We start from the raw sequence: 12,341 nt of genomic DNA, 5'->3' as shown, positions 1-12,341 counted from the left end.
CAAATGTCGTGGGTTTTGGGAGCCAAAATTAGCCACGTAACGATCCATACTCCAACACATACAATCCGGGTTGGAGAAATCATCCAAATTTCAAATGGAGAGAACCACAACAACATTCCCAATAAGGGGGATTTCGGCAAACACCACCTTGGGTGTTTCAAAAGCCTCTTGTCGCCTCGTGCCCTCAACATCAAATGAAAGAAGAACTTCTACTTTAATACTTTTACGAAGGACTTCTTCCAATTGAGCGACAAATGCTTGATGCTTTGGCGGGAGGTGCATTGGTTGACAAAACACCAATTGCCGCAAAGACCCTAATTGCCAATCGAGCATTGAATGCACAACAATACGAAGGCCTTGGACAAAGAGACCTTCCACAGTAGCAAGTTAATGAGGTAAGTTCTATGTCCGACATTCAATCACAATTAACTAACCTCACTTCCATTGTGTCTCAGATGGACGAAGGGATGAAGCTACAAGGACCAAGTGTTTGTGGTGTGTGTTCTATGCAAGGACATCTTAATGACCAATGCTTTCAATTGATTGAGAATGGAGGGTGGGAATCTACAAATGTCGTGGGTTTTGGGAGCCAAAATCAGCCACGCAATGATCCATACTCCAACACATACAATCCGGGTTGGAGAGATCGTCCAAATTTCAAATGGAGAGAAGCACAACAACATGCCCAACAAAGGGGATTTCGGCAAACACCACCTGGGGTGTTTCAAAAGCCATTCATACCAAATCAATACCAAACACAACCTGCCCAAACAAGCTCAGGTATGTCCTTAGAGAATGATACAATTCTTAAATTACTCACCACTTTGTCTCAGGGGCAAGATAATCAAACCAAAGCAATGCAAAACCAAGACAAAAGGGTGGATCACTTGGAGAAGCAAATTGGGCAGATTGCAGAGTTTGTATGACAGTTTCGAGACCAAGGTAGACTCCCTAGTTCAACCATTGCAAACCCGAATGGAGGATTCGAAACTGCCAAAACAATTATATTAAGGAGTGGGAAGCAAGTTGGAACCGACCCCCAAGCATCCAAATCAAGTCAAAAAGAGGATGAAAGGTTGCTGTTTGAAGAGGAAACACAAGCTACACCCACGGCAAGGGTGGAGCAACCCTTGCCGCAGCCATCTTCCACCCCTAAACCATCAAATTTAGCCAAGGTAAGTCCTAATTCAAAATGTTCTAGTTCTATTCCATTAAATGCACCCTTTCCTAGCAGGTTTAAGCAATCAAAGAAGGAAGAGAACGAGAAAGACATTCTATAGACGTTTCGGAAAGTGTAAGTCAATATACCTATTCTTGATGCAATTAAGCAAGTTCCAAGGTATGCTAAGTTTTTTAAAGAACTTTGTACCACAAGGAGAAGAATTTCGAACAAAGAGGTTGTCCAAGTAAGTGAGAATGTATCCACTGTTTTGCAAAGGAAATTACCCCCTAAATGCAAAGATCGGGGTAGTTTTACAATTCCTTGTGTTATTGGCAAAACTAAGTTTGAACATGCTATGTTAGACTTAAGAGCTTCAATTAATGTCATGCCTTATTCAATTTATGCATCTATGAACTTAGGCGAGCTTAAAAACGATGGTGTTATAATTCAATTAGCCGATCGTTCTAAGGCATATTCGAAAGGTGTTTTGGAAAATGTCTTGGTGCAGGTGGATAACTTGATATTCCCAGCAGATTTCTATGTGTTAGAGATGGAGGATTCACCCAATGTCACTCCATTGCCGATCCTACTTGGGAGGCCCTTCATGAAAACAGCACGCACCAAGATCGATGTGTTCAAGGGGACTTTAACAATGGAATTTGATGGGGAGATTATTAATTTTAACATTTCTGAAGCTATTAAATTTCCTAAAGATGATCATTCTTGTTTTTCTATTGATGCATTTGATGCATTGGCACAGGAATTTCTTGACTTGTTGGAAGACGATCCCCTTGAAATAACAATTGCACAAGGAATTGGGTTGAAACCCAATCTGGCCGTACCCAATGTAGCACAGGCCGAGATTGTGGCAGCCTTTGAATCATTGCCACAACATCGTGGTAAGCCCTCTAACCCAATTCCAATTTCCGTTTCAACTAATACTTTGTTACCTTCTGTGATTCAGGCCCCTGTTCTTGAGCTTAAACCGTTGCCAGATCATTTAAAGTACGTATTTTTGGGAGATGAGGAGACGTTGCCTGTCATTATCTCTTCATCACTCACGGCAATAAAGGAGGAAAAATTGATTCGGGTGTTGAAAGAGCACAAAACAGCCATTGGATGGACATTAGCCAATATTAAGGGGATTAGTCCTACAACATGCATGCATCGCATATTTCTTGAGGAGGGGGCTAAACCAACTCGAGAGGCTCAGCGCCGACTCAACTCTCCAATGATGGAAGTAGTGAAGGAGATTATCAAACTTCTCGATTGTGGAGTGATTTATCCAATTTCGGATAGCCGTTGGGTTTCACCGGTTCAAGTTGTTCCAAAGAAGTCCGGAGTCACTGTGGTGAAGAATGCTGAGAATGAGCTTGTGCCTACCCGTATCCAAACAGGTTGGAGAGTATGCATTGATTATAGGAAGCTAAACAACACCACAAGGAAGGACCAGTTCTTGTTGCCGTTCATTGATCAAATGCTTAAAAGGTTAGCCGGTCATGCTTTTTATTGTTTTCTTGATGGTTATTCAGGATATAATCAGATTGTCATAGCTTCGGAAGACCAAGAAAATACCACTTTCACATGCCCTTTTGGTACTTTTGCTTATCGTCGCATGCCATTCGGTTTATGCAATGCCCCTGCCACTTTTCAAAGATACATGGTAAGTATCTTTTCAGATTTTGTAGAGAAGATTATTGAGGTATTCATGGATGATTTTAGCATCTTTGGTGATTCGTTTGATGGTTGTTTGGAAAATCTCACATTAATCTTAGAACGATGCGTTGAAACTAACCTTGTTTTAAATTGGGAAAAGTGTCACTTTATGGTAAAACAAGGCATAGTTTTAGGGCATATCATTTCTGAAAGGGGAATTGAGGTTGATAAATAAAAAATAGATCTTGTACGCTACTTACCCTCTCCTACTTCAGTTAGAGAGGTTCGTTCTTTTCTTGGACATGCAGGATTTTATAGGCAATTTATCAAGGATTTTTCAAAGATTTCCACACCCCTATGCCGACTTCTCCAAAAGGATGTGCCCTTTGAGTTCAACGAGGAGTGTGAGTAAGCATTCAAACACCTCAAAGAGATGCTAACTTCGGCCCCCATCATTATGCCACCAGATTGGAGCCAACCTTTCGAGCTTATGTGTGATGCTTCCGATTATGCATTAGGAGCTGTTTTGGGACAAAGGAAGGACAAGCAGCCACACGTTATCTATTATGCATCCCGGACCTTGAATGATGTACAATTGAATTATTCCACCACTGAAAAAGAACTTCTTGCTGTTGTATTTGCTTTAGATAAATTTCGTTCATATTTACTTGGTACTAAAGTTATTATTTACACTGACCATGCAGCTTTGAAGTATTTGCTCACAAAAAAGGAGGCCAAGCCAAGGCTTATTCGGTGGATGTTACTTCTCCAAGAGTTTGACGTGGAAATCCGGGACAAGAAAGGAAGTGAAAATGTGGTGGCTGACCATTTAAGCCGTTTGGTGCATGAGGAGGATGCCGTGCCTATCCCAGAGACATTCCTGGATGAGTAGTTGTTGACCATTGAGGTAAGTGTGCCATGGTATGCCGATTTAGTTAATTATTTGGTTACTAAACAAGTTCCAAGCACCCTAAACAAGCACTAAGGTGATAAATTGAAAAAGGATGCACGTTTTTATGTTTGGGATGATCCTTATTTGTGGAAATATTTCCCTAATCAGATTTTACGTAGGTGTGTGCATCATTCTGAGTTTAATTCAATTTTAACCTTTTGTCACACTTATGCATGTGGGGGACATTTTGGCACCCAAAGGACAACATTCAAGGTGTTAGAATGTGGTTTTTATTGGCCTACAATCTTTAAAGATGCTAGAACGTTTTGCATGACTTGTGATAGATGTCAAAGATTGGGCAATATAGGTCCCAAAGAACAAATGCCGCAAACTCCCATCTTTAGTGTCGAAATTTTTTATGTTTGGGGCATTGATTTTATGGGACCTTTTCCTTCATCTCATGGTTTCAATTATATTTTACTTGCGGTTGATTATGCGTCGAAATGGGTGGAAGCAAAAGTTTGGAATGCCAAGAGTACTCATTAGTGATGGAGGGTCTCATTTCTGCAATCGAACCATTAAGGCGTTGCTCAAGAAGTATAATGTCATGCATAAGGTTTCAACCCCTTATCATCCTCAAACAAGTAAGCAAGCTGAGGTTTCGAATCGGGAAATCAAGCAGATTTTAGAGAAGACTGTTGGGCCAACGAGGAAGGATTGGAGCTTGCGTTTGAATGATGCATTGTGGGCATATCGTACCGCCTACAAAACACCAATTGGGATGTCACCATTTCGGCTTATCTATGGGAAACCATGTCATCGTCCCGTTGAGTTAGAGCATCGTTCCCATTGGGCCGTCAAAACTTTCAATATGGACATTGATGCCGCAGGTCTTCATAGAAAGCTTCAATTGAATGAGCTTGAGGAAATTAGGAATGAAGCTTATGAGAATGCTCGTATTTACAAGGAGCGGACGAAGGCATTCCATGACAAGATGATTTGTAGCAAGACGTTCTTTATAGGGCAGAAAGTGTTACTATTCAATTCCCGTCTTCGTTTGTTTTCGGGTAAGTTGCGTTCCAAATGGATTGGTCCGTTTGTTGTTACTAATGTTTTTCCTCATGGTGCAGTCCAAATACAAAGTTTGAAGACACAACAAGAATTCAAGGTGAATGGGCATCGTTTGAAGCCTTATTACGAAGCGTTTGAGGAGCATGTCGTGGAGAATGTACCCCTACATGCCGTGGGGCCTATTCAAGCTTAACTGGAGGTATCGTCCGGCTGGAAGACGTTAAAGCAAGCGCTTCTTGGGAGGCAACCCATGCAAATAAGGAAGACCTAGAAAGCTCTAGCATCATAATTAGATTTGCGTTCCTACACCCTACTCTTTATTGCTTTTACTTTGCCATATTTGTCATGTTTTCTAGTTGTGTTATTTGCTTGTTTTTGTGTGAGTCTATGTTTGAAACATTGAGGACAATGTTTGGTTTAAGTGTGGGGGGGGGGGGTAAACAAAGTGTTTTTGTTGCAAAATTCGTAGGATTTTACCACCTAACATTTCAAAGGTTGTTTTTCAATGTTTTGAGTGTTTTTAGTGTGTTTTGATGTGTCTTTATGTGGCTTTAAAAGGAAATACGAAAATTCAAGAAAAAATGAGAAAAAGTTTTGAAAAAAATTAAAAAAAAGAGTCGTTTTACAATTGTTTTTGTGTGTTTGTGTCTTAGGGTACCTTCCAACACAATGATGAGGATTTGGTTTTTAATTGTATGACTGTTAAAGAAAGTTACAAACATGGATGGAAGTTTGATATACTCTTTGGTTTATGCTTGGTTATAGTTATAGTTTACAAATTCACATGTAATCACAAAAGGAAAAAAAATCAGTTTTTGTAACATGCTTGAAGGAAGGAACTCAAACTAACGCTACAACCCTGAGAGACTTGAGCCTAAACGTTTATTTGGAGAGTTAATAATCTGTGATTTGTTGTTTTCTAAAGTCGTTGCATGATCTCATTATTCTTTGCTTGGTTGCTACTTAGAATGCGTTTCATCATTTTAGTTCCAAATACTAGAACTCATGCCCATTTCATTCAAAACTTGAAATTGAGTGCATAACATATAACAAGATGAAGTTGTTTAGTAGTTACCACCAGAGCCAAAAAGCCTTCATCCCATGCATTTGTTTTGTAGGTTAACCCCTTTTGAGCCTTATTTAGCCTATTTTTGTTGTTAGCCACATTACACCAACCTAGCCTAGAATAGAACTATCCATACCCTTGTTCTTAAAGTATAGTGGAGCATGACTTAGAGGGAATTCCTTTAGATCAAACATTTGCAGAAAAACAAGTGTGGGGGAAGGGATTTTTGTGTGTGTGTGCCAAAGTCTTAAAAGAGGCACGGGTAGAAAAGAAAAAGAAAAAAAAAAGAAAAAAAAATTCGTGGAAAATAGAAAGAAAAAAAAAGAAAAGTTGTGAAAAGAATAAAGAAGAGCTGAAAAATATGTGAAAAAGAGCTCTAAAGTGTTGGTTGTTGAAGAAAGGGTCTAAAAAGTTGAATTTGGCCTTGAATATGCATGAATCTTTCCTTGTGTTTAAAAGTTGATTTCTGCATTCTAAAGTGAATTCTAAGTTGATTTCATTGCTTTGCTTACTATTGCTTTAAGAACATTTGTTTATCCTTAACCTTTCTTTGTTAGCCAATACCCTTAGCCCCATTACAACCCTTAGACTTTAATCTTGGTTGTTGTGTATTTCAATATGTGGAGTTTGGGATTGGTATGAGCATATGGTTTCCCTGGTTCTCGCGTCTAAGTAGTAGCATTCCATTCATGAGATCATATCTAGCATGCTTAATAACTCCAGAAAATGCTTTCTTTGTTATACATATATGTGAGTGCTAGTTTTTCATGATTACATCAATCGTCTCACATATACCTAGTATAGGGTGTGTAGTCAGAAAATTTGAGTGAAAATTGAGTGCCTATCTAGTAAGGAATTGAGGGAATTCTCTAAGGCATGTTACTACATTCAAAATGTTGTTTTAATTGATTAAATGTGAGCTAGTGAATGGTGACTATGATTAAGTATGTGCTCGAGGATGAGGATAACTAAAATCTATGTAAGTAGTGATTTTTAATGTGTCATGTTTCATTGGAAATCCTTGAGACAAACGTTGGAAGGTTTAGGTTATATTTTGGTTGTTTTGTTTTGCTCGAGGACTAGCAAACGCTAAGTGTGGGGGAATTGTTGGAAATGTGCCCTAAAACCAATCATATGATGATACTTTACGGACATTTCACATGTTAAACTAATCTAGTTTAATATCAAGGGCAAAGATTATTGTTTTAAGCCGTCTCATATAAATGTTATATGCTTAAACGATAAGTCCAAGGAATATGTAATTAGGAGAATGTAATTTAAGCAAGTTAGATTTATGAGACCATTCTCTTTCGTATACATATCCTAAACGTTCCTGATCATAGGATTGCCAATTGGGCATTGACAATCCGTTAAGATCAGTACATGCTATGTCTTCTCTTAGGGAGAGTGACTAGTCTCGAGTCATTGGTGTGATTGACACCAAGACAAGCATGTAAGTGCTCAATAGCGAATGAGTTCACTGAACACGGTCAACGAAGAGTTCTCATACTCATGTCACATGAGAACTCATGGTTGGGATAATGCAAAGTAGTCCTTTGACTTGAGGCATCATAGTTGTCTTGTGGTTAGGTACTTGATCTTTGATTATGTCAAAGTCACTCCATCCGCGGGTGTCCACGGCATCGTCGGGGTTAAGCCACTTATCCATGGAGGCAAGTGAATGCGCAACAAGGGATCTCTAACCTTCAAACCATTTGGGGGAGAATACTCTATGATATGATTAAGAATCTCTAGCCAGAGTATGAATGAGATTTAGGAAGTCGTTCCAAATCACATTCAAGGTAATCATATAAGCACACGAATCACATTGGATAGTAGACATGAATAAACTATCAAACCAAACAATGTGGTCAAGAGTATTGTATTAGAGAAAGACCGTATTGCATTTGTAATCCTAAACTGAATAGGTTCTCCACCTCTTTTGATTAGCTTGGGTAACCATGATATGCTGCTAGGTGTCACTTATGCTTTGTGGAAGCCCTAAACGTGTATAATCACTAAAGGGAGAATTGAAAGTAAGTTTCAATTCACAATTGATTTGAAATGGTTTTAATCGCCCACTGCCTCGCTAAAAGGAACCTACTGGATCGTACACCGTGTAAGGTGGAGATTGAAGAAACAATGGAGATAAGTAAGAATAATTAAATGGTTTAATTATTTATGGCAAGGATTAATTAATATGTTAATTAATCAAACGAATAAGTTCGTTAAAGACCTCGGGATAGTTTTGGACCTTAAGGCCCAATGGGCTTCGAACGTCAAGCCCATTGACTTAAGTTGTATGAGAACTTAATGGATAATGATTCACAAAGGCCCAATTAGCCCAATAATACCCTAAGGCCGGCCATTTAGAGATGGAGTGAGTTTTGGACTTATTTACAAGTTTGCCACTCCAATGAATTAAGGTATAAATATGACTTTATAGCCAAAATTCTTTTAGGGTTTTCTTTTGGAGAAAGGATGAGAACATAAGCTCTCCTTTCTCTCTAAAGTGGCCGGCCTTCTTGGAGGGTTTAGCTAGCAATCCTACTACTCCAAGGTCACTCATTTCTTCTCCAATCTAACCTTGGTGAAGAGACTTAGAGGTTCTCAATTTTGGGAACTTGGAGAACCATTTCATCCATCCAAATCCATAGATCTAAGATGCAAGGAATGAAGGCCCTCTCTTTGGGTGATTAGCCTTTGCTTATGCAAAGAGGAATCTACAAAGGTATAATTTCTCAACTAACAAATGTTGTTTTAAGTTGAGTCAAGGTTCACCAATCTACTAGGCTTTGAATTTCATGGTTAATGTTTTGTTTTTAAGTGCATACAAGCATGATTCCGCCTTTTAATTGTTAATTGCATGCTATAGATGTTGCTTAAATGAACATGTTTTTCACAAAATTTCCTTCAGGAATTTGATAGGAGCATATTTATGCGACTTAGTTAGGTTGTTTTCTTGCATTTTCATAGTTTGTTTATGTTTATTATTGTGTTTTAAGCTATTTTCGTGTGTTTGTAGGTCCATATGACAAAGTTGGAAAGAAAGTGCAATTTGGAGCATTTTGAGGCAGTTTTGGGCACCAAATGGATAACTTATGAATGGAGCAAGATGGATGGATGAATTTGAAGTTCAAGAGGCTAGGAATGTGCTGAAAAGAGTGAAGAAATAAATCCAAGTCAAGGAAGATAAGAAATCAGCTCAAAAGAAGGAACATTATCCAAAACCTTATCCAACCTTATCTTATCCTTGCCTAACCTAACCTTATCTTATCCTATCTTATCCAAATCAATTTGTGCCTTGATTCCAGCTATTTCTAAGGGATAATTATGTATTTAAACTATATATTTCAGATTCTAGAACCCTTAACCCCTAAATTGGTGCTAAAACATCTTTTCTAGAAGCATCTAAAAATCTGGCGTTTTTCCCCTTTTCTAGAAGCTCTAGAACCTAAAATCTCAATCCTTTTCCCTCTTGATTTAGGCCAAATGTATCCCTTTCCTTGTAGGAATTAGTGCCGCACCTTATTGACCTAATCCCCTTTAGTTTTCTGATTGATTTAACCCATTCCACTTGGGTTTTGGTTTCACAATCCTTATCCCATTTTAATTTCAAAAACCTATCCAAATCCTTAGGGATTTTGACATGAATTCCAGCCTATAAATACCAACCCTTGCCACACAAATCATTCACCACTCTCTACCATACAATTCTACATTCATACATCCCTCAAACACATTCACCCTCATTGTGCCGCAGATTGCAAGGAAGGAGAAAGGAAGAGCTACTTGGTGCCATGCCTATGCCCAAGCCTTTGGGAGTGTTGGAGCGTTTCTAGGTGTTTTCCATCTTTTGTTTCAATGTTTAATTCAAGTTATCTTTGTTTATTTGCGAACATGAGGAACTAATTTCTTTATAGTTAGAGGTGAATTTGAAGCCATGATTATATGTTTTATATGAATTGATTTCATCCAATTATTGTTTCATGAATTATGGATGTGGTTTACTTATCTGTTTTATTAAGAATGTGTTCTTGTGTGTTAATTAAGGATGCATACTTAGTTTGCATGCATGAATTTGATGCTAGAGTATAAGGGAATTTCACCTAATTGTTATGAACTTATATTCATGAGTAGTAAAAGTCGTTAGTCACGATTGTGTTAAGTAAATCCTAGGCAAGAGTAACATGTTTTTCATAGTTATGAATGTCTCGTCAATGCTTATGGTTTCCATTGAACTTAATGATCTTTGTTGAGTGTTTCTATCATGCGTATTCCATAGTTAGGGAACTTGATAAAGAATAACTTGGTTGTGATGCGTTATCCATTCAATTCAATGAATCTAGGGAAATCTGAGAATTAATTAGTTCAATACAATTAATTTGGGGCATTGTCATTCATGGTTGGTCGAAAGAATAATTGGAAATCGATTCGTATGCATATGTCATGTGTGGAGAAGGATCCCTCTAACTAGCTTTTCACCATTCTTTTTCATCCAAAATCGTTTTTGTTAAGATTTTTTTTAAAGTTTCTGTTTTAACTTTCAATTTCTTCAAAACAAAATCCCCATTCATTAAGTCTTGTTTTTAGAGTCAAAATCTGTTTTCTTTTAGTTGTTTGAGTCTTTTAAGTTCTATTTTCGTCCAAATCACTTGTTAGGTCTAGAATTGAGTCTTTGTGGATTGTTTCTTTCTGTTTTGAGTGTTTTGAGTTAGTTTTGAGTCTATAGAATCTAGTTTAGTGTTTTTGAGTCTTATTTGTGTTGATTAGCATCCCTAGTTAATCCCCGGTTTAGAACGATCCCTACTTGCTTAATACTACAATTGTCATCAATAGGGTTTAATTTGTGTGTCAACATAATTTTCACATCAAGAAGGCCATGAATGCCTTCATAAGAATTTACAAGAGAGAGTTAACAATGGCGAGCCACATTGGCAATAAACACAAACAAACGCAGAGAATGAGCTTTTTCTGATGAGCACAGTATAATGCAGATACAGGTGTTTGTCAACAAGTTTGGAGATGTGTTTTTACCAGGTGGTCAACGGAGCCGCCATTGAAGCTACCTTGCTGCTGCTGCTACGGAAGCTTTTCTGTGCAATGTGGTGATAACTGTGCTCATCAGAAAAAGCTAAGAGTTTATTTTTTGTTGTTAAGGCTTTACTTAAATTACTCAAACATCCTCAACTAATGGGTGCTAACGGGTTGACTCAAAGTGACCTGTTATTTAACGGGTTCACCCGTAAGTGATCCGACCCATTAAGCATCCACCCAAATACTAATATTAACAGGTTGGGTCCAAAATGCCAGGTCTAGCAGTAGCAATCTCCTAAGACATAAATACGCCCCTACACTAGTGCAATAATTCATGGGCATCTATCTTGCATGATACAACTATCTAACCCAAGTTCTTGCACTTAAAATTGGATTCTTGGCAAATTTTCTATGTGTTTCTCTATGAAGGATCAAAGAGAGAACGATGGAATTTTGTTCTTCATTTCTGATATCACAGCCATATATTTAATGGCATTTTTGCAACAGTTATGGTTGTTCATTCTTATCCTTTTAGAAAGGATGTAACTATTTTTTGTAAATAATCTTATCCTTTTGGAAAAAACTGAATCCTAAAATCAAAAGCATAAAATCGTAATTGGTGTTTTTGGTCCTTCCAAGCCCCAAGGCCCATCTTTGATATCTAATATATACACCCAAACCTTCCAGGTCAAAGGCCCAAAGGTCCATGGTTTTGACCCAATTCCTTTCAAACAAATAAGTGAGTGAACTCACTTATAAAGAGTAATTAGGGAGAGTTTATGGTCGATGTGGGACAATGGTCCCTCACAAGTTCCAACAATCTAGAGAACATCAGAATAGCAACTGTCGATAGGAGAGAATTTGCTCAAACAAACATGGCAAAACAACTTTATAGAGTTTACGAAGGACAAGGCGTCTTTCTTGAGAACATCGAATTTGAAGTACTATCAAACATTGAATTTGTCCTATCATGCACATGTAAGCTTCATACAATACTTAGTACAATTACCCATTAAAACAATTAGATATGTTGTAATAACATCCAACGATCATAAATGACCGTCAATAAGTGATTGTACTAAGTACGTAGATGTATTGCTAGCCAGTCTCGTTAGTCTTCTATTATATTAGCAAGAGAGTATTTTCTAATAAGGGTACCTCATCAGAAACATCCTCAGAGGAAGAATAAATAATCACACTCAGTCAAAGCATGTCAAGTAAATCATAATCTCATTAATAACGAAGTTACCCTTGACAACATGAGCATACCGCAATCTCAATCCTAATAGGATATATGTGTAAGCCTGAGGGAAGCCATTGAAGGATCATCAAGGAAGAATCTTTCGCTTTCTTAGAACATTCTGCTCTTAATAGAATAGGGCAAATTACTGTAAAGAATGTGTTTTCTCGTAAGCAAAGACTAATCCTTTTAGCAGATGCTAAATCCTAATTGTTTC

General features: G+C 37.8%; 1 protein-coding gene across 1 annotated transcript; it reads left to right on the top strand.

The window, feature by feature from the left end:
- Positions 1–4,203: 4,203 nt before the first annotated feature.
- Positions 4,204–4,974, top strand: LOC139196747 (uncharacterized). Its single transcript, XM_070823086.1, has one exon. It carries the CDS (start codon positions 4,204–4,206, stop codon positions 4,972–4,974), a length of 771 nt encoding a protein of 256 aa, XP_070679187.1.
- Positions 4,975–12,341: the final 7,367 nt, after the last annotated feature.

Source organism: Malus domestica, chromosome 06 (assembly GCF_042453785.1).
Source record: "Malus domestica chromosome 06, GDT2T_hap1".
Taxonomy (NCBI): domain Eukaryota; kingdom Viridiplantae; phylum Streptophyta; class Magnoliopsida; order Rosales; family Rosaceae; genus Malus; species Malus domestica.
This window is presented reverse-complemented; position numbering and strand designations above follow the sequence as displayed.

What these genes read in the sequence shown, in the direction of transcription:
- LOC139196747 (XM_070823086.1), top strand. Translation starts at nt 4,204, where the DNA reads ATGCGTCGAAATGGGTGGAAGCAAAAGTTTGGAATGCCAAGAGTACTC.